We start from the raw sequence: 22,088 nt of genomic DNA, 5'->3' as shown, positions 1-22,088 counted from the left end.
TAGAGGAAGTAATCTATCATCTCAGATGGATGAAATGTAAAGATTATTTATGAAAATAAATGCACTTCAAATCTGAATATACTTCAAAATAAATTCTTTATATAATCATACAGTGTGTTCCAATGTGTGGAACTCATTGAGTTACAAAGATAACAAATGGAAATGATTAATACTTTTTTCTTCATTGTTTAGCAGTGGAGCCAAAATACTCCACAAAGAGTAGACTTCAAAAATACAAAAATATGAAATAATATAATAAAACCCTTTTTTGATTTCTTGTATAGTGTTTAAACTTGATTTTCTCCTTAGGTTGCCTTCAGCCTTCAGCAGTACTGTAAGTCCTTTATGTAGATGACACATGGAGTAAACAGATACTTTTGTTTATCCTTTTTGGGCTAATGTGTATTTAACATTTATTAAATACTGTTTAATGTAAAATGACTAAGTGACAATTATGGTATTCAGTGAAAAACATACCACTTTATGCAAAACATTTATCCATTCATTGCACTGCAAAAGGTTTGCAAACCTTACAGTAGAAAAATGTTTCACATTTCATTTATTTCATTTTTTTAAATCAATTCACTGGGAAATGGCTGCAACTTAATCATATTTTGGCTTTCTGAATATCTTTCAAAATGTCAGACATGATAGTGAGACTGATTACTAAAACCATGAAGTCTTCAAGAGCGATTTTCTTTTCTTTATCTTCACTGAGGTCTGCAAAGATCTCTTTGTATTTCGGTTTTCCCTCCTGACCCTGTAAAATAGGCTTATGCTTAGAATCCCTTTTCAGTGCTTTGTGGTGCATTCTAAGATACACAGCAGAAGGCGAAGTCATTAGTAAATGTTGTGTTGCACTGGCAGTGATTTAAAATGTAAAAGTTGTTTTTTTTTTTCCCCAGGGAAGAATTACACCCTTTCTTCTATTGAAAGTTAAAAGGAAAATACTAGCAGACAAGGAAATGTTATTCAATGACACAATCTCTCTATCTCAGTGGCTCTTGCTATAGGAATGCTCATTCTTCGTTTTCTGGCCATGCTCCTCCATGTACTTTCTAGATATTAGAAATCTCATTAAACTACCAAAAAGCAGTGAAATGAAAAGGAGGCAGAAGTCCATGAAATTTCAGTACAATTTGAGGTAGCTGACCAACTGAAAAAAAAAGCCTTAACATGATCTAAGATGGCTTCTGCTCACACAACTGATTAACTCACTGTGGAAATATTTCCCTGCCATTCTTCCTGAGGATGTGCAGCTTTCTGTTACGAGTCAGAATCAGTCTTAATGAGCAAGACAGCCAAACTGGCAGACTTTGATAGAGCCCTACAACTGGAACATACCAATTCAGCACCATTACACTGTGTTGGTAAGGCTGTCATATTTAAGAAAGCCAAGTTGCTGGCATGTCTCAAGGAACAGTCTCTTAAAAAGGTGGAAACATCTGAGGGGAAAGACAGTGATTGTAGTGAAGAAACACCACAAGTCAACATTTCAGCTACCAAAAATTTCCAATGTGGTTGGTATAATCTGTACTACACTGTAAAAGGTTTATAATAATAATTTTTGTTCTAATTAAAAGATTACTATAAGAATTTGTGTTCTAATTAAAAGATAACTATCACAATTTGTCATACACTTTACAAACTGTACAAACTGTATGTATTCGCCTTTCCCATTTTTTAGCAAGAATTGGGTAAGCAGGGAGGTGTCCTTCTCACCTTATATTGATATACTTATTGTAGACATACTGTACTGCACTTTTCTGTTGTATGTTATTTTTATTTATAGGCATAACATTTCTAGTTATTCTCTGTCCTTAAAAATGCTCATTTGTAACTTATTGGTTCAGAAACAATAGATTCAATTGCCATGTACAGTAAAAGCTTTTGGAAATTAACATTATAACCAGAAAGTGAGATGAAAGCTTACCATTTTCAGTTGGATTTAACCCCCTCCTAGCCCCAAATGCAAGACAAGAATGGTGCTTTATACCAGCAGTACAAAGTCTTACCCGTATGAATGCCTGAAACTGTGACAGCAACATTTCTTTTGCTTCTCCTTTGGTGAGTCTCCCATCTGCTCCTGCAGAGTTATAGAACACGAGTGCAGCAGTTGCTATCGCCTTTTCGAGGTCTGAACCTTTTCCCAAAGCTAGGAGCATGTGAGGGAAATAAAAAGAAGACACAGCCACATTTGGTATTACATGTACTAATACTTACTTACTGTATTTGTCCTTTTCCCTGAAACCTTGGTAATCAATCAAACAAGGTAAAGTGCCTGCAAGAAACGGATATGATACTGCAAGGGCCAGATTCACAAGGGAGTGTGTGTTAATCTTTTTTGGAGACAAGTGGCTACTGGTACAAAGCATCTCTGACATGGAATAATGATGAAAACAGGACTCTGCACAAGGATTGATGGCACGTATGAGTGTAAGTGGATGTGTAACTGCAAACAGTATGTTTTAGCAGTTGATTTATCTGTAAAGAGGCCACAGGCAACACTAAAATGGTGAAGACTTACCTTTGACAGAGTTGATCTGTTTGGATACTGGCATGCTGTTTAAACAACAGAGAGGCTATTATTGAGTTATAGGAAAGCACTAGGCAATATGAATAAAAAATTAACAGCTAAAGGATCTCTTTGTAAGTATTTGTTTTTTTTCTCATATTTTTAAGTGGTACTCTTATTTTTTAATAGAAAGCTTCACCTAAAAAAGTTATACTTATTAATATGGACATATTGTATCAAAGAAGTGAAGTACATTGCTCAAATTTCCTCTTTGAAATTACTCAAACCTATTGTTTTGAAATGTTTCTCACAGTAAATAAGCTCTCCTTGCTCTCCGTGGGAGTTGACTTAAAGTCCCACTGCTTTAGTCATGAAATGAAATGTTTGTCAGAAACCTCTGTCAGGTGGAAGGTAAACCTATCAACACAGTTCTGTATTAACAGCAAACAGAAATGAAGCAATCTTTATAACAAGGAATCTAAATGTTCTCTAATCAATTTATTAATGTTTTGGTATTCTTTTAGCCCTATTTAAGGTACAAAACCCAACATACTAGCTAATATAAGTATTGTTGATGTGCTACAAAGATATTTGTCAAGCATTCACAATGTATTTTGTCAGGTATCTGATACAGAAAAAAGTAAAAAAAATATATAAACAATAAACATACCTCTTTGACATTTTCTGTGATGTTAACTGGTAACCCACTTTTTCAGAATTAACCCCCTTTTTATTTGTTAATTGTCCTGCTTGTTCAGAGCTCGAAACAGACCCACACATATTAACATTAGATTCAGTTACCTACTGTACAATAAGTCACTTAGCAACGGGCATTCTGGTGCATAGTTGACTTTGAGCTTGGCACTTAACATCCAGGGGCTTGAGCACTGTTTACTTAACAAACAGCAATCTGCCCTGAAAGGATGATATAGCTGCACCTTTTGAACAAACAGTACCATATGGATTTACCGGAACACCATATTTCATTTATTGCTGTTTAATGTATCCAATATAGTGGCAGTATCATCTGACAGACTGCATAATAGATGCATAATATAGCCATAAAACTGGTACATTCTGATATTTTAAGAGGAAGGATTGTGATGAGGGGCTGGTGGAGATCCTTGTCACATGACCTCTGTTTAGATCTATCACTAGTCTTTTCACTCTGTTATCTGTTGCCCTTATCCTGTAACAAAAGGTTTGTGCTGAGTACAAATAAGTTAATGTATTGGTTGTTTTGTATCTTTTTCATGCCTGTGGTGGATCCTCAGTCTGGTCCTTATCTGTGAGCTTCACCAAGTTGTATCAGGGCTACAGAGCCTGTCTAACCTCTGGGTAAGTGGAGGCTCCCAGTCCATCAGGAGGAGCTGGGGGCAGAGCTTAGCAAGTCTTTTTTAGCCTGGCCTGAATGTTGTAACCTTGTCTGTGTGATAATAACATGACCATAGCTGCTGGACACAAAATCTGCCATTTGTTGGATTTTTCTTTTTAAAATAAAAAGTAACCTAATGGCCTTTTTGTAATAGTATTTGCACGAGACATAAAAACATTCTTCCTGCAGCAGATTCTAACACTTTTCTTCAGATGGCTTACGCACTAGACACTGATGAGAAGAGTGTTTAAGTTTGGTCAATGAAATGATTGGGGTCTTGAAAGTAGAGACTGTGAGTTGAGTCTAAAACATATTAAACTTCAGTTGGACAAGTGCCTCCAAAGAGAAGATACAATTAATTAGGAACTGTGAGAACAAAGATTTTAAATACATATAATTATTATTTCAAAATGTTGCATTGTAAATAAGACTCTATGTTGCAGAGACTAGAATCTAACACTGCCATTTAATAAAAGGGGCATTAAGTAAGAGACACATTTGAAAGTTAATGGCCTGTGCTGCAGTAATTACATTTGAGTAGGACAACTGAATTGCTGACTCACCCATTGTCACTTTCAGCATTTCAGCTGTAAATAAAAATAATTCAGACATGGCTATTTTTAAAAAGCTGCCTCCAGCTACATAGATCAGCACAACATAACAATCCCCATAGATTTCCAAGACCTGCTTAGTTACACAAGGACATTTTTGATTGTGTTATTGTGTACGTAAACCAAAAATATTTCCAATAGTCGTGATCAACAGCAGCTTCTTGCTGATACATCCCTGTACAATATTTAATATTTCCAGGAAATGATAAATGTAGTACCTGAAGCTGGCAAAATCAAGTGCTAATCATCCTCATTAGAATGTCAGTTTACATTAACACCAGGGACCAAATTAAAGTAATTTCTAATATTCATATAATTCATTATGCAGAGGGTAAAGCACTTTAATAAAAATGCTACATTGCTACATTGCTACATTCCTATTTGCTTAGGGAGTCAAATCACACATTCCGTCAAGCATGAAGCCCATTATACAGTAAGTGAGTCAGTGAAATTAATCAAAAAAGGGGAAATTGGTTTAAATACAGTACAATAAACACATGCTTTACCTAAAAGTTTATTTTTTATAAAATATACAGTCTAAATATTTTTCAAAACTAAAAAGTGCTTTACTTAAAATGTTTGTTATAACATAAATATTTTTAAAAACTGGAAAGAAAAAAACCTTTACCTTTTCCTTTTTATATAATAAACTTTCTACACATTTTTAACATCTAAAATACATTTCCAATTTAGATAAGACAAGAAGTTACAGAAATATGTTCAGTAGACAGCCTAACTGAAAAAGCTTAAATTAAAACTCAGCAGCAATCTGTCGTGCTGTCAGCCTTTGGTAGCTGAACTTATAAAACGAACTCTCACAACCGGGAGAGGTGATGACAAGGACAAGGATGGAAAAGGCTGACAGCTCAACAGAGAGAACCTTACAACACACACACACACCTAGACAAGTGACCTTTAGAGCCTTATTCTTGCCTGAGGCTTGTTTTCGGTCAGTTATTTTAGTGTCGACATACAGCACATCACACTTACTCCAGAAGTCAAAACCAAGCTATTCAAGTATCCTGCAGTCAATAAACACTATTTTAAACCTAGTAAGTCAGCCAGTGTATTTACACTCCTCTCTCATAAGCTTAATTTATTTTTCATTCGCTGAAAATATTCTCCCACTTTCTCCCAGATTGTTGAGTACGCATCCCACAACAATGCCTTTTAAACCCTATTGATCTGATCTCAAGTCCTCCTAACAGCTCGGTTGCTGTGTCTTCGTTATCAGCACTTCCCAGTGTTACATAAGGTGGGCAGCTGTATAGAAACATGAGTTTCCTACTCAGGGGTGAAGCAATATCTCTTTATACAGCAACTTCCAATGTGTACAAACTGTGTTCCGTGAGAATATAAGGTTGTGGCACCATCTTACTGATATCCAACAGAGCTTGTTTTTTTCATATGTGTTTTTATACTGTATTGGTTTCAACATCAAGACCTGACCGAAAACAAGGCCCATTGTAAAAGGGAGCACCATGGTGTTGAAGATCTAAAGAGGAATAACGGAAGAATGAGAAGCAGAGGAGAAAGTATGAAATCCTTCTGAGTGACTGACCGGAGAACTGAAGTTGGAGTGATATTTTGATCTGAGGCTACATGTCTTCGTCTAGCATGTAATCATCATTGTGCATTAAGATGTAATTAATAAGAGATGTTTACCTGATTGAAGAAAAAATACCTTCTTCCTTTTGAGGACTCTCTACATGTGTTCCAATCTGTGGTAGAAAAAGGTGTTAGGGGAATTGTGTCATGAGTATTAATGTTATTTCCCATTTTCACATCAACAACATCAATTGTTTTACCCAAAAGAGCAACCAGCAGCAATTTTTAGTTATAACAGAGCTTCTATTTTGCCTTTTCAACCAAGGCCAAATTGGTAGTCCAAACCTGCCTCAATCTTACATTTAAGAAGCAATGCCTGCTTTTCCATTGAGTGTGTAGCAGAGTGGTCATTTTGGCTAGCTCAGGAGGGTCAAATTAGTTTAGCATCTTAGGAATTAGGAAACTAATCCACCTTTTCCCACATCCCTACCTCTTCAATGGGCAGGGAATAGAAATAAAACAAAAACAAGGAGGATAACATAACGTGGCTGAGTATAGATGCTCTAATTCTGGGTTCCATCCTTCTGGTTACATCATCGAGAGCTACTGTATATACTGCATTTATAGTCATTTTGGGTGATTTAGCCATGCTAATGCCCTACAAAGTGGAAAAATATTTCAAATGTATGTAGTACATATAGTGAATGCAGTTCTTTTTTTTCATACCTTGATGTCGGGACTATGTTTCGAGTCCTTTGGTGTGCTGCGAAAAGTTGTTAAAGGACTTTAAAAAGTTTTAGTAGCACTGCCTTAAATAAGCTGTTGTTCCAGTCACTAATTTTAATTATCCACATTGCAGCTTATTGTGAGAGTGTCACATATGTGGAAGGCAGCTGTTATCACAGGTGAAGCCATTTCCTCCGTTTTTGACACATTGGTTTAAGCAGGGACGTCGTTAATATCCTGAATGTCTTGGGGGTAACTTTCCTTTTTGCAGTGTTTTTTTTTTCTTTTGTCTAAATGAATCTTTTTCATTTTAACAGAAAACACTATAAGAAATGTGTGGCCAACATGCTGCATTTAACATATTACCTATGGCTTTAGGAAACTAGGATTGAGGGTCTGTTCTTACAGCCTTTGTATAGGTATGTTTCCTTCACAAGCCTTTTGTTATGTGGCATTAAGGTTTCGCACTGTGCAGAAGAAATCGTATGTATATACAATAGATATGGATATTCATACTTCTTGTAGATATAAATATTTACAGGCTCATTAATGTCTGAATAATATACTGGAGTTGCCTGTGTTTAGACATGCTAACAACCATTAGCAGTATGTCTTTCACAAAACAAGTGCTTTGTTTTAAACTTCAGTTTGTCTGTGCCACCCATGATGTACAAAAACTAGACAATATACTTTCCACAACCAACACAAAACACTTAAAAACTGAAATATAATTAAATACACACAATTAGTGACATTTCAATTTCTGCTTTATTTGTGGAAACGGCAGATGCAGGAAATCAATCAGCCAAAACTGGGTTTGGAACAAGTCTCTGAGCACATTTGGCTGTGTGGACTTTCAAGCTGTGACAGACAGCATTAAAAAAGGAGGCGTCTTTATAAGCAATTTTAATACACTGCCATTCCTTCAGAAGGAACCCTCATCCCAGTGTCAGTTCACACAGTAGATGTGGATGGTCCACAGCAGCCAACTATTCCAGAGCTGATGATGGCAACATTGCGCCCAGGACACAGTCACAATGCTATGCAATCTACTGTAGACAAAATGCCATGGAAAGAAAACACACACGTTTACTACAAAACACACATTTTGAACAGAACAGTAGCACTTTCATGTCTGCAAAACACTTCAAATTTTCCTGCTGAAATGCTGAAACCTAATCTCATATTAAGTTTTTTCTAAATGTTAAATGAGTTCATGTACAGTATACGAGACTCAGACAGGGGAATTTGTCATTTATCAATCAAATACACTTCAAGGGCAGGACAGTGTTATTATTCCACATATCCGCCACTCTTAAGTGCATCTCCTTGTAACAGAATAAATGGTTGGCCTCCCTAAGCAGTCCAGAACCCATACTGGCACTGAAAGAAAATTAATCTTTGGCCAGGTGAAGGAAGCTCTGCGACCAATGATAACAGTGAGATCCCAGAAGGAAGTACAGAAAAGCCTCTAGGGGGCGACTGTCATCATTTTAACATCAGAGCATCTCTATGTACAGCAGAGGTAGAGGTATGTAAAGTGTGCTGACAAATAGACCACTGTATAATGCCAGCAACAAGATTAAAGATTAAGCAACACCATTATTCATATTACTTGCTTTCCATGAGGCTAACTAATACTTTTAATACTTTCGCAAACAATTATTTTAAAAATATGCACTTGTGGTATTACTTTGTTGCTTTATTCAGGTATGTGATCTTTTCCTGCAGGGATTTGTCCACACAACTTATGTACTGTGAGATTTAGTCCAAATACCACCAAAGAACAAAGTAAGAGGAGTGAGTCTGTGTGGTACTGTATTAATGCACTAATGCACAGCACCAAGTTAGTGTTGCAATCTATATGCAGTGGACTCAGTTCATTGACCACAGCCTTCTCCTTTACAATAAGATCACTTTATTAGCCATATACAATTTCTTGCAGTAGGAATTTGTAATAGAAGTGAAAATCAAAAATGGAAGTGTTTTCATAATTAAGCCGCATTTTCATTCAAACTAATTTAATCCTTTTATTTCATCAAACCGTTTCTTAAACTATTTTCTTCCATTCGAAAAGATGTTTTTAATATTTCACAGGCCACCATCTTTATCTATGCAGTCAGGTGTGCAAAAAAATGCGCAAGCTTTATTTAGCCAAAAATGATATTTTCATATTTTTAAAAAATCTGATAAGTACTAGTAAATACAAGACGTAAACAAAAGAGGAAATCTTGATGTGTGTCTGAGGATTTGTTTGGTCTGCTACACTACAGAGAATGACACATCATTGCAAGGTTTGTGCAACATCTTTATTAATGTTATTTGAAATGCATATATAATATCATTCACACTGAGTAATCGCTTACAGATTACAAGAAGTATATGGACTCCAACTTTATCACATTATAATGTAACACTGCAGAGCAAACACAAGGATGATATACAGTATATATATGGTCTAACAAATGCAATTACTGTGATGATTGTGGCCACATGCTTTGAAAGTCAAAAACAAGGAAGGAAAAGTTAAATTATGAATTTATATTTGTATAAATCTTATTAATAGTTGTGCAAATTGGGCTTATCAGAATGACTTATTTAAAATGTCATTAAATACAATTTTTGTGGTGTTCTGAATAGAAAAGGAAACAACACTAACAGTAGATGAGCTGTGCGGTTTGCAACATAAAAGCATTAATCTGTTATTAGTTGCTACTGGCTAAAAGGTGTTGACATCATAACTATTTTCTTGCATCGCACATGCTTTGAAAACGTAGTAATTGCTTACTTTGACTGCAGCAAAAGTTTAAAACACCTGTCCAAATCTTTGTCTTTATTAAAATTCCACAAAAGTACATTTTTTAACAAATGAATGGCCCCTTTTACAAGTATAAACACTAAACATCAAAATACTGTACTCACAAAACATCCACAACAGATATTTCTCCATTAAGGGTAGTCATTTTGTGCAATAAAATCATTAATATGCAATAAACGTGAACTTGATCCTTTTTAAACAAACATCTTGTAAAATGCTCCAAAATGAACTTTTAAGAAAAGCAAATAAGTGTGAGGAAAGTATATCAGGATATTCATCAATTAGAACTAGCATCTTTTATATAATAATTTAAACTTTAAAATATAAGACAAATTAAAAGGAATTAACCTTATGTAAAGCCTATTTTTTATGTAAGTTAACATCAATTCAATCCTGTCGGCACTATGTGTTATAAAATTATTAAAATGTGCACATACAGGCATATATATTAATTGAAATGCACAATTTCATGCACTTTATTAACACAATAAAGTAATCTTCAATAAAGATACAAAGTACCACATTTTCTCTCACAAGAGTGCAAAACAGTTTAGAAATACTTACCGTAATGATCTGTGGCATAGCACCTATCACAGAAAAGAAATTGCTTACGAACAGTTGAAACCACTGCAATACAACATTCAAAAAAGAAAATAAAACCAAAGTTGGAAAAAAAACTACAATTTTGATTTTTACAATAGAAATACTGAGTTCAGGGACAGCCACTCCAGAAAATACCTTGTCTGTACAGACAACCTACTGTAGATATGCTGCATTTTTTACAAACTAGATCAAATGCCTTCCAATCACTAGACTACTAACAACAGAATATATTCCATTGCAGAGTCTAATTTAGGCTGCAACTCATAACCATGAGATCTCCCTTGATTTTCCAATCTTAAATTGCAGTAATGGCCAGGGTATGGATGTTACATTTGATTGGCAAAGGAGGTTGGCCCACTTGGGGCATACCCAGCCTGGCTATAGCTGCCAACCTGGCTATAGTTGGACTGCTGCCCGTACTCCCCTTGTGGATTGTACCCACCAGACTGGACAAAGTTTTCTTGATCATATCCACCTTGATTATAGGGCTGCTGATTAAAGCCACTTGCTTGTTTTTCTGTGCTGCTGGGAGGATACCTCTGTCCGGAGGAATGCCACCCAGTCTCCTTAAAGACAAACCAAATGTTTCCGGCCCACAGGATAAAGTTTAAGAATCCAAATACCTGAAAGGACATCAGAAGCCACAGTTAAGATAGTCATTTTAGGTAGTTAGTAGTTTATGAACTGATTTCTGAACCACTATAAATAATTTAAAGAGAGAGTAAGTTGGGTGGCATGATGGTGTAGTGGTTACCATTGCTGCCTTGCAGCTATGGGGCCGTGGGTTCAATTTCCAGGGTGCTATCTGTGTAGAGTTCATATGTGCTCCCTCAGAGTTTTCCCTAGGGCTTCCTCTGGGTGCTCTGGTTTCCTCCCACAGTCCAAAGGTATACAGGTGACTTAACTGGCTTCTGCGATAATCGATGTGGCTGTGTTTGTGTCTTTTGTGTCTGTGTGTGTCCAGCAATGGACTGGTGTCCTGTGCAATGTGTATCCTGCCTTGTTCCTGTTGCTTTCTGCGAGAGGCACTGACTCCCCTGCAGCTCTGTATTGGATAAAGTGGTTAGAAAATGAATGGATGGATAGAGCAAGCTGAAACATGATTGTGACAGGCCGTTAGCCAATATTCGTCTGCAAGGCACAGCTGCAGGGAATAAGTGCCTTGATGAGCTATAGCTGTGAGCTCTCCTTTTTAAACTGCCTGTCAAAATACTTACAATTTGTGTGAAGCACTGTGGGAAGGAAACTGGTGATAGGCGTCTGTACCAGCAAACGTCAGTGGTGCTGGAAGTGTGGGTAACAAGTGTTTGTGTTTAGGAAGGAAACCAGTGGAAGGGAAGACTGGTGGGTGGAGAAGGCCGTACACTCGTCCCCAGAAGGGGAACAACATGTGAGAACTAAGATCCTGGGAGGGTTCTGTCAGAAAAGGGCTTCTGCCTGACAGACCACAGTATGGGGTTATGCTGGTGGGCTCAAGTGTATGGTACATGGTGGATCTGGAGGTGTGGATTGTTTTTCCTGGTGCTCTGTCAGACTGTAGCCTGACTCCAACTCTCCTGTATGATAAAGTCTGAGGGTAACTGAAACATGTCTGTTATTGTTAAAAGTGCCTGTGTAAACCCCAGTCTAAGAGAAGAGGGTTAACGTCGGTGTAGTGTCTGGTCCGTGCAGTTGAGAGACTGGAGAGAAGGAGACTCAGCCTGTGTTCCTCTGTTCTTTGATGAAAGAATAGGAGGGGTTGATTCTCCAGCTCCTGCCTTCCTGTGCTGAGTGATGTTAGGCGTATCTACACTGCATGGACAGAGGTCTTGGCAGGGGGACAGTACATGTCAGACTGCGAGCTATTAGTTGTGGTGAGAATGTGTAAAGAGAAAAGAAAATGTGTCGAAAAATCAGAGAAGTGAAGGAAAATGTTATTGTGAGGGAGCAGAGGAAAAAAGCATGGACCGACAGGTGTGTAATAAGCACACCTGCTGAGATGGGGCCTGTCTGGTACAATAATTTAGCTCAAACTTCCTTTTTTCCATTAACATTGGATGCCAAACAAGCCACCACCTGTCTAACAGTCTGCCAGCAGTACACCTATGCCAGTCACCCAGACTAACTGAAGCCAAATTAATTAGTTGCAAATTCTCATGCAGCTATCTGTGGCTGAATGCATTGAAACATTTTCACACAATTGAAACACAATTTTCTTCTGTGTATGCCATTATTTTTCGTACTGTCAGACCCAGGTTCAGTAGATGTTTTAGGCTGTAAAGTCATAAAAAATATTTCCTTTTTTAATTTCATCTGGTATGGTACCTGTATGCTCCAGTTTACTTATCAGATTAAATATCAGCTTCATTTGAGATTGCAAGTATTGTAAGCTTTTTTGAATGGTTCAATTGTTTATGCATTCAGATGAATGGTGGGCCTGGGAAAACAAGGACTTAAAACAACATTGAAACAAAGAAGGTGTGTCGAATGACGTCTGCTATTGAGGTTTTTACAGCAACATTATGCTTCATAGTGTTAGTCCTTATTTTAAATCACAAATTCTCTGTCTCATACAGTAGGAGTCCTAATTGCACTGTTCTTCTGAAACATAGAATAGGAAGGTAATCACTAACAGAAGAAAAAACACTATCTACTATCTGATACACTTACATCACCAAAATATAAACATAAGCATTAATACATTTATTATACTGCCTAGCCAGTATAATAACATTCAGACAGACATTCAGGCAGACAAGTGAAATTAATTTCCTTTAGTTTTCATGTATTTTATTGCTCATTAAAATATTAAGATTTAATCTCATATTCAACATCTGTTGAGGTCAATAGCATTTTTAAACTGTTTAAGATAAACAGAGATAATAGCAGGATCAAGAGATAACAGTTAAATGTATCACATTAATTCCACAAATCTGAGCTTAATGGCAATTAAATTAAGCTGTTTCTTAATTAATCTTCCTCCACTAAAACAAATGGGTTGTTTTAAAGAGAGGCTTCTTGCCATACAGAACTGCAGCAAATGCTGACACAAATTAAAAATGGACTGAAAGAGTCAGAAATACATATGAGAAACTCTGCTCTTGCAGCTATTAAGTGGCCTCAAGTCCTGAAATTCAGTGGGTCAGGAATCCAGCAATCCTTATTCTTCACATCAAAGAACATTGTAGCTTTTCGCTGTCATTGATTTTTTTCAGTGCATATAAGAGAGATAATCTAATTATACCAGGAGCTTAAAACAACATCCATATTATTAATATAATTATTTCCATTATATTTTGTTATATTCAGCATTCTTGCTTCTATTATCGGCTTCATAAATCTTTTCATGTATCTAAATTAAAGCAACACTTCTGATGAAAAATCACGGGTGACAATAAATACAGACTTTTACATTTTACTAACACAGGTTTCAAGATGACAGTTTCAAGAGGTAGTTGTTATGGTTGGTCGCAACAATGTCAAATGTTAAAACCAGATTAGCCCAAGTTCTTGATGTGGACCTGTCACGATCGTAAGTCCCTCCTCCTAAGGGCGCTCCGACTCCTGTTTTCATTGATTTCGTGCACCTGACTCCTATTCCAGTCCCTCTCTTTATAAGCCAGACGCTCTGCTACTACCATTCTAGGCTCAGCTTTGGAAGATGGATGCCCAGAAGCATGCCTACCAGCTGGTCCAGGAGAGACAGTCTTCTCTCCCCGTGTCTGTTTCACTCCCTTCCAGATTCTACAGTCTGCATAGGGTCCTGATTTATTGACAGTGACAGTGACAGTGACAGGACCATTCACACATGGCTTTACACATAAAAAAAATTCCTGCACTTTTTGAAAGACTCAAGTAACAGGAAATGCTGAGTCTGTTCTCATAGAGCTCATGTTTAACTTACCACAGAGGTGTTTAGGCTTGACCACACAGGTCCTCGAACTGAAAGACATTTGTTGGCCTGGACTTTACAGGCCGACATGAGCAGCAGCACCTCATTGGGGTCTGTGGCCACCTTCACATCGGACAGCCCCTTGGCCCAGGCCGAGGAGCTCACCAGCCACATGAAGGAGAACACCACCGTCACTATGAAGTCCTGCATGGGGATACACAGCACACAGCACACACTTTTAAAACAGAAAAACCGAGGTTGGGATTACAGCACAAATGAAAAATGTCAACAGTGGCGGTAGGCAGAGCGTGTGCTCAAACGGGATATAAATCGCTCCTAGCAAAAGAAAAAAAATAGGACATCCATCACGTAAGATTAATGTCAAATTATTTATTTTGGCTGCAAGTTTTCATTTTTTCAAAGCCTGTGCTTAAGGCAAAGGTGGAAGGAACTAAACCTTTTCAGTCTGAACAGAGAAGATTGTGATAAAAGAATTCATAATCCTCAAAGGCATTGACAAAGTCTACCCAGCAGATTTCTTCCAAAAGCAACAGGAACCAGAGGGCAGAAGCAGAAACTACTGTATATGGAAGTGCATTTAAAACAGAGAACAGGAAGTACTTCTTTAGACAAGTGTCAGAAAGCAACAAAAATCAGCCTGACAGCCTGCTACCAATAGTTGGGGAAGTTAACAGGTGTAGAGGTCAACTTTGTGTTCCTGTTATCTTTTTCTAACTCCTTTGCGGTATGCACACAGCAGCCTTTGGCCTCAGGCAGAGCCAGTTGCAGTTTGATACGAGTTCAGAGATACAGATTTTACTCCTCACCATAACTTATATCTGTTAAATCCCAGTGTCTCTGTGAAGTCAAGTCAAAGAGTGTACCATGGAGCCCGAACATCCCAACCCCACTGGACATACTCAGTTGCACTGTCTTGTCTTAACCATATCAGAATTTCTTCCTCTCAACTTTGTCACGCATGGCACTGATAGTTCTACCAGGAGAACAAGGCATGCTGGGCAGGATCACTAGACAAAGACATACAGTAGTTGTAGCAAATGTCAGATAGGACTGTAAGGTGTAGACCAACCTCCACCTACTGTATATCTTTCAATTTTTTTCTTCCAGTTATTCCAGGTCTCTGATTTGGCACGATGCTTCTTTTTGTGTATCTGATGTTGTTGCTGTTGGTGTAGAGCTGTCTTATTATTATACTCTTAAAGCGCTTTGGCCAAGGTTGGTTCAGTGCTCCACATTAAGTAATCCTTTAAATATACTGTATGTCACAAGACAGCTGAACATAATGGGCAACATCACAATTGGCCAAAGGATTTTCCAGCTGTGTACCTATCTCATGCAGTTTCACATCTGCCATCTTCATTCATTTTCCTTACTCAGTCTGGGACACTGGGACCTCAGCCTTACCTTCTACGTTTTCCTGTTTACCAAATTCCCCTATGCAGTTGACTTTAGATAGAGATATCTTGAAACGACCTCCTATTATCTGTTCATAAAATAACAGTGGGGAACTTCCTTTCTGCAACCAAAAAACTAAACGACAACAAAAGTAACACATAAAGTTTCTGTGTTGCATGTATTTAATTCTAGCAAAGAGAGGCGTTTAGGGGTGAAATAGTTAGCGCCTTGTTTTTCAGACAGCAGTGTGTGGAACATATTACTTTGCCAGGCTTTTGAAATTGACTACCTAGGAATGTCCAAGAAATGTCTCAATGAACCTGTGGGGTTGACTGGCTACTAATTAGGCAAGACAGGTCAAATGCCATCCTTTGAAACCTTTGTAATGTTCTTATGACTCATCACCGATATTCATTTCAGAGGACCTGTTACATATTGCGGTACTGCATTTGGACATGCAGCTAAATACAATAAAAACGATTATCATTGCACATTCTCTCTCATCTCCAACCACTATAATGAGAACTAAGATTAATGTAATTAACTTTAAATGATTCATGACTTTTTCCCTTACTTGTAAAAGGCATTTAGCATAAGCAGCAGAGATTAAGATAGATGGTCAAATTGCCTAAGGAAGGAATCACGGTGTGAATCCACATCACTTGGCAGAGTGCCAGTGGGGTGTCTACCTCTAAAATGAACCACAATCACTGACACAAAGTAGCTAATTTCCTTCATGCAGTCATCTCTCCCCCACTCATTATCATCCCTCCATGACAGGGCATTACAGAGAAAGACTGCATTTCTAAATCTGTCTGCAGGAAGGAAACCCACCACATATTGATTTCTGTTTGTCCATCACCATAAAAAGACCACTCAGCTCAGAAGTACTTACAGTATGTGAATAAAGCAAATTAAAGCCATGCAGGGAGAGAAATAATACTGAAGCTATGAGGGTTCCTGTGGACAAAATTTGTTCTGTGCAAGCTTTTAATAAATATTAGTTGAATTCAATATACTGTGAATATTCTCTCATCGAATGTTTCATGCAAAGGACTTGATTGGATTCATAAAAAACCCTGTAGAATTTCTGTGTAGGGCCTGTGTAGATTGAACTGCATCTGCGGATTTTCCTTTACAAAAGCTTAAAGCACATACTACACAGCCCCACAATCAAAAATGTATCAGCCTTGAAACTAATGTTGTAGCCAACGTTTCTGTTCTTATTACAATGTAGCTTTATAGTCCGTGGAGCTGGGAGGTGAGTTACAAGAAATAGAAAAGATTTCAAAGTAAAATGAAAAGCTCTCTATTAAAACTTAATTTCATGGCAAGAACAGGCTTTTATGCTTTCAAATCCCAAAGACCAGGTGATTTGTAGTCTACAAAGTTGTAGTAATCTCTTCAAAGCCTAAATCAGCCCCTCTATCCACTGTCCTAATTTACTTGACTGATTAATGATGAATCTTAGATTAGGACTCAACAAATGTGTTTTTCTTCTTTGTACTACTACTAATACTGTATATCTTCCTCAAACAGCAAATATCCTAGAATATTTTAAGATAGTTACACATCACTTGAAAATATTAAAATATTTTTTAAAGTCAACAGATATCAGAAAATATGTTAAAATCTCAATACAATTCCCATATATCCACATAACACAGCTAGATATCAGCCATATCGCCCTGCAGCTCTCAACTGGGTACCCACTGAAGCTAAGCAGGGTTGAGCCTGGTCAGTAGCTGGATGGGAGTCCTCCTGGGAAGCTATGGTTGCTGCCGAAAGTGGTTCTAGTGGGACCAGTGGGGGGTGCCCACCCTGTGGTCTGTGTGGGTCCTAATGCCCTGGTATAGTGGTGAGGATACTACTGTGTACTGTAAAGGGCACTGTCTTTTGTATGAGATGTTAAACCGAGGTCCTGACTCTCAGAGGTCATTAAAGATCCCTGAGCCAAATTCCTCCCCTCAGCCTTTACCGTGGCCTCCAAATTGTCCTCATGTAGGATTGGCTTGCATTTGCCATGTGATGGACTGGCACCCTGTCCAGGGTGTACTCTGCCTTGTGTTTGTTGCTTGCTGAGTAGGTTCTGGCTTCCCGCAACACCAAATCTGGTTTTAAATGTGATATCTTAAAAATCCTTTAGGCATCATTCAATCATTTTAAGACAAATTTAAATCACTTCAAGTTAGCTTTATATTTTAATTTATCTTAAAATAACAATATATTTTAAAGATACTGTATCACAACTTCATGTCGGCATATAAATATCTATTCAATAAAGACATTTTAAACTCACTTCTGTATGAAATTTCTCAAATATTTCTCAAATTAAGTGAAAAGTATAATACATCTTATAAATATTCAAATATATCTTAAAATAGTCTGTCATGCCCTGATGGTTGTTCATTATTGTATATGGTACCATGTTATATTCTTGCTTTTTCATGAAGAACCAATAAACAAATTGAACATAAAATGCTGTGTGCTCCAGATCTGTGATTATCACTCCTGGTCCTTGAGTCAGTGTCCTCAAGATTTTCTAGGAAACTCAAACTCTTCAAGGACTAAAGACTTGTAAAGATTAGCAATTAAAGCAATTTAAATCAATAATTGGGCCAATTTAGTCATTACAAGCTCAGGTAGAACTGTGGTTCTATTGGAAACACTGCCCTAAATAATAATGAGACTTACCATCCATACTGTTTTACATTATCACACTATACAGATATTTTAACTGGATACATACAAAGCATGCTTCACACTGTGTCACATTCCCATTCCTGAAGAATACATGATTCTGTACTGAAAATGATCAGGACTAACATGGCGGGTAAGATTCTAAGACTCTTCTGTTTTTTTCTCAAGCTAAGATCACAAGTAATCACAGTAACTGAGATTGAGATAGTTCAGACAATTGTTCAGTGAAGTTTAGCGGAGTAAGAGTTCAGTGAAGTTTTTGACCACAAAAAATGATAGAAGTGTCCTTTAAGACCAAGAACACCTTGGAACATCTAAGTGAGATGACAATTCTTTTTTTCTTCTTAAAAAAGGAAAGGAAATATATTCCAGTTTAACTGTATTGAAAAAAATAGGTAAAGGAAAAAAAGGTAAAACAAAATTAGCATTATAGTGTGCATATTTCTAATTAAATGAGATATACATTAATAACTTACTACATGTCTAAAGAGCCCACAAATGCTGACCCTTTAAATGACACATTTTTACACAAATAAAAATGACATTCTGTGACATGTCAGCATACAGGTTGTCTGTATCTCTTCATTTGTTCTGTACTAGAAACAATTTATAATATAGCTGATTTATTTTCATAGCTGAAGAGCTAGTTATTTAAGTATATTTTCCCTTTACACTGACTTGTTGAAGAGGAAAAACTCATTTATCATAACTGCTGGGTACTGTAGAAAATCTCTTTCATCAGCAAATTGGCCAGCTAGTCATGGGTATCCGAATCAAAATACTCAGTCAAGCCAAACACCTGGGTTCCTTCAAGTAAGGACTGGTTGAGGTTCTTGGATCAATAAGCTAGCGACACTGACCACAAACAAGATGGTCACATTTAATGACATAAGTCAATATAGAACAAATACTCATTTGTAATGATGAAATACCCATTTACACAGTAGAGCATTTATTGTAATAATTTCTCTGTATTTTCTCAATGATAAAATTCTAGCTTCCCACTTGGGAAGCTCAAAACTAAGGCCTCTGACTGAAGATGATTAAAAGTTATTGCTTGTATTTGTACAGGCTGGCACTTTCCTCCCCAAAGGATATGAAAATAACTATATACTATATAAGAGGGGATCCAAATCATCCACCACGGTGTAAAAAGTGTCAAGTGTTTGACATGTTATAAAAAAACAACACAACCACTGGGAGAATACATACAACATAAATCAGCAAATACATTTAGTCAGTTTGTGCTACAACCAGTATTTCAAAGATTTTTCATCTGAGCATCAAAAAGACAGAATTACAATAGGCTTGACTTACAATGAGTGGTCCTCTGTTGTTCTCTCGATACTTATTCTGGAAAAAAATGTACACGACAGTGGCCAGCAGGGAGTACAAGAAGGCGAAGACAGCGATGGTGACAAAAAACTCAGCCGATGAAGAATAGTCTCCTATCAGGAAAAGCCTTTCTCGCCTTTTACCTTCGCACAAGGGAGCATCAAAATAAACCTGATGCAACCTGAAAAACAACAAGATGCTTATGTTAAGGGCATTTACAGTATGCACTATACAGCAGAATTAAAGTTACTACACACTTTTTTATTTTTTGCAAGGAGGAATTGTGAATTTACCATAAGTTAAGTTAATGCTACTTTTAACTCCCCCATTAGTCCAAAAGTCACTTCACCTCTGCAACCCACAGGGTAGCCAGGAGGGCTAAGAATCTGTTTTTTTTATCTCATTGTTTCGCCACTGCCTCACTACCCCCCAATAAACATAATAGGCACTTGTTGCCGAAACTGCTGAACCCAGTTGCACCAGGCTGATCTTCTGCCTGCATGCCTCACTCCACACAGTGAGCAAAGGTCCTCACAACCAGGGAATCCACTGAGAATACAATTTCATTAGGTGACTAAATAAAAATAAAATCAGTGCAAAACAAAATTCAGTAAAAAAATTCATACTGCAATAGTTACAAGCGAATGATTTAAAACCCTGTGTCCAAAATAAGTAATTTACTAATTTATTAATGAAATCCCTCTCCTACATTTGTGGAAAACTTCTTTGCCCTGGCCTGTGGAACATCCATTTTAATCCATTTTCAATTTGTTTTTCCAGACAAGGGTCACTGTACTAGTGAAACTTAAGATGTTCTATTGAATTAAAACGGATTTGAAGCACTTCTTACAGGGTACTGGCACATACTGTATGTCTGCAGCTGAAAACACAATACTGTACAATCCAGAACCTGAAACAACAAGCATTAACAGTTTTATGTGACACAATGGAAGATTTCTGAAAGCACTTACATGATCTATCTGTCACGATTACTGTTATTTTTTTCAACACATAAGCAGTTAGCACCCAAACTCAATTAAATTCCATTATTTCTAAGCCACTTATTTTATTTTGTTTTGTATTTGTAGTAAACAGGTATATGTTTCCTAATGTCTGCTGCAGCAAAAAGTTGACCAATACAAGATGAAATCAAACCTAGACAACCAGAAAAGTTAACTGATTTCTCTTCAGTAGACAAGGAAACTCTATAGGGTGTTCATTGTACAAGAAGCAAACATACACTACATACATAAAGGAAGTAGAAACATTTTTATCATCTCCTACAGATACCCATGTACTGGCAATCTTGTAGTTTCTATGTTTTAATTGAAACTAAGTCTTGAGTTTTGATATTCTTTAGAAGTACTGTGTTTTAACCTTCCTGGTTAAAAATGCCTTGTCTGGTTAGATCCGTAAACCTTTAAACATCACAGATATTCTGTGACATTCTTCTGACTCATCAGATGAGCAGTTGTCTGGAAGTATCACATGGAGCAACTGAGTTATGTTCAACACTTTCTGCAGAACTTCAAAGGGAGTCATGTTACCCACATCAGAAGCTTTCTGTGCTTTTCACAATAAGGTGTGATGTTTCCTCTAAAACACCTGGTTGAAGTCAAGACGGAAAGCAGCATTGAAAAGCAAGTCAATAAATATTCTGGCTCATCCATATGAGCCTGCGAGAGTTGCATTAGGCTTCTTGATAATGAGGTAAATACAGTACCTTGCAAATGTATCCAGATGGGTTTCACCTTTTGTTGCTTTAAAGCTTGCATCCATGACACTTTGAAACAGCAATTAATATTTGTTACTGTATATACACCACCTCCTCCTCACTACACAAAAGCTACACTTCACATTCAAATGAAAAAACAAAAAGAAAGAAGTAAATGTTTAGTTAATATCAAAGAAAAAATAAAAACTCATGATTGCATACTGTATGTATTTAAACCCTTTTACTGTGGCAAACCTAAATTAATTTAAGTCAACAAAATTACCTTAATGAATCGATCATTTAGTTGAATGGCCACTGTCTGTGTGCGATAATAGTGATTCATGTGATTTCAGAATAAGTTAATTGTCTCTGTAGGGTCCCTCAGTCAAATACAGAATTTCAAGAAAATATTACATCATGAAGATCAAGGAATGTTCAAAACAACGCAGGGATTGTATGAAAGACACAGCTCTGAAGAAAGGTATAAAACATTTCAAAGACCCTTAATATCTCTTTGAGCATGAAGAAGTAGATCATTAAGAAGTTGAAAGCACTCAGACACTGCTTAGATCCATACCGAGCAGCTGGGCAAGGAGGAAACTGGTTAGGAGTTCCACAGGGAGAAAATGTCCATGGGACAGAAATATCCTAGTCACACTCCACAAAGGAGGTTGTATAGAACTGAAAAAAAAACCCTGAAATCTAATATGGGGTTTGCAACAAAATAAATACAGTATGTGACAGTACAAACATAGTAAGAAATTGTATGGTCAGACAAGACAAAATTGGTGTTGGTCCAAAGCATTGCACTTCAATCAAACCCAACATACAGTAAGGCATCCCTGTCAACAACATC

At 37.1% G+C, this 22,088-nt stretch overlaps 2 protein-coding genes across 3 annotated transcripts in view; both read right to left on the bottom strand.

Annotated features, from left to right (window-relative positions):
* Window positions 1-387: 387 nt before the first annotated feature.
* LOC148835177 (sentan-like) lies at window positions 388-3,295 on the bottom strand. The gene is made up of 4 exons (XM_088916466.1): window positions 3,186-3,295; window positions 2,528-2,562; window positions 2,016-2,155; window positions 388-760 (listed from the first exon to the last, which is right to left on the bottom strand). Exons 1-4 carry the CDS (start codon window positions 3,293-3,295, stop codon window positions 608-610), a joined length of 438 nt encoding a protein of 145 aa, XP_088772592.1. The 3' UTR covers window positions 388-607.
* Window positions 3,296-9,070: 5,775 nt separating this feature from the next.
* Window positions 9,071-22,088, bottom strand: part of synpra (synaptoporin a) — a 104,223-nt gene continuing 91,205 nt past the window's right edge. For both annotated transcript variants that reach the window (XM_088915908.1, XM_088915909.1), the window contains 3 exons: window positions 19,501-19,699; window positions 14,080-14,271; window positions 9,071-10,819 (listed from right to left, as the gene is read on the bottom strand). In XM_088915908.1, the coding sequence (XP_088772034.1) occupies window positions 10,523-10,819; window positions 14,080-14,271; window positions 19,501-19,699 (688 nt within the window). In that variant the 3' untranslated portion in view covers window positions 9,071-10,522. The remainder of the gene's footprint in view (window positions 10,820-14,079; window positions 14,272-19,500; window positions 19,700-22,088) is intronic.

This window comes from Atractosteus spatula, chromosome 5, assembly GCF_055471065.1.
Source record: "Atractosteus spatula isolate fAtrSpa1 chromosome 5, fAtrSpa1.hap1, whole genome shotgun sequence".
Lineage (NCBI taxonomy): Eukaryota > Metazoa > Chordata > Actinopteri > Semionotiformes > Lepisosteidae > Atractosteus > Atractosteus spatula.
This window is presented reverse-complemented; position numbering and strand designations above follow the sequence as displayed.

What these genes read in the sequence shown, in the direction of transcription:
- LOC148835177 (XM_088916466.1), bottom strand. Translation starts at nt 3,295, where the DNA reads ATGTGTGGGTCTGTTTCGAGCTCTGAACAAGCAGGACAATTAACAAAT. An exon ending in ACAGATCAACTCTGTCAAAG is followed by an intron (nt 2,156 to 2,527) that starts GTAAGTCTTCAC and finishes ACATGCTCCTAG; the next exon opens with CTTTGGGAAAAGGTTCAGAC. An exon ending in AGTTTCAGGCATTCATACGG is followed by an intron (nt 761 to 2,015) that starts GTAAGACTTTGT and finishes CCTATTTTACAG; the next exon opens with GGTCAGGAGGGAAAACCGAA.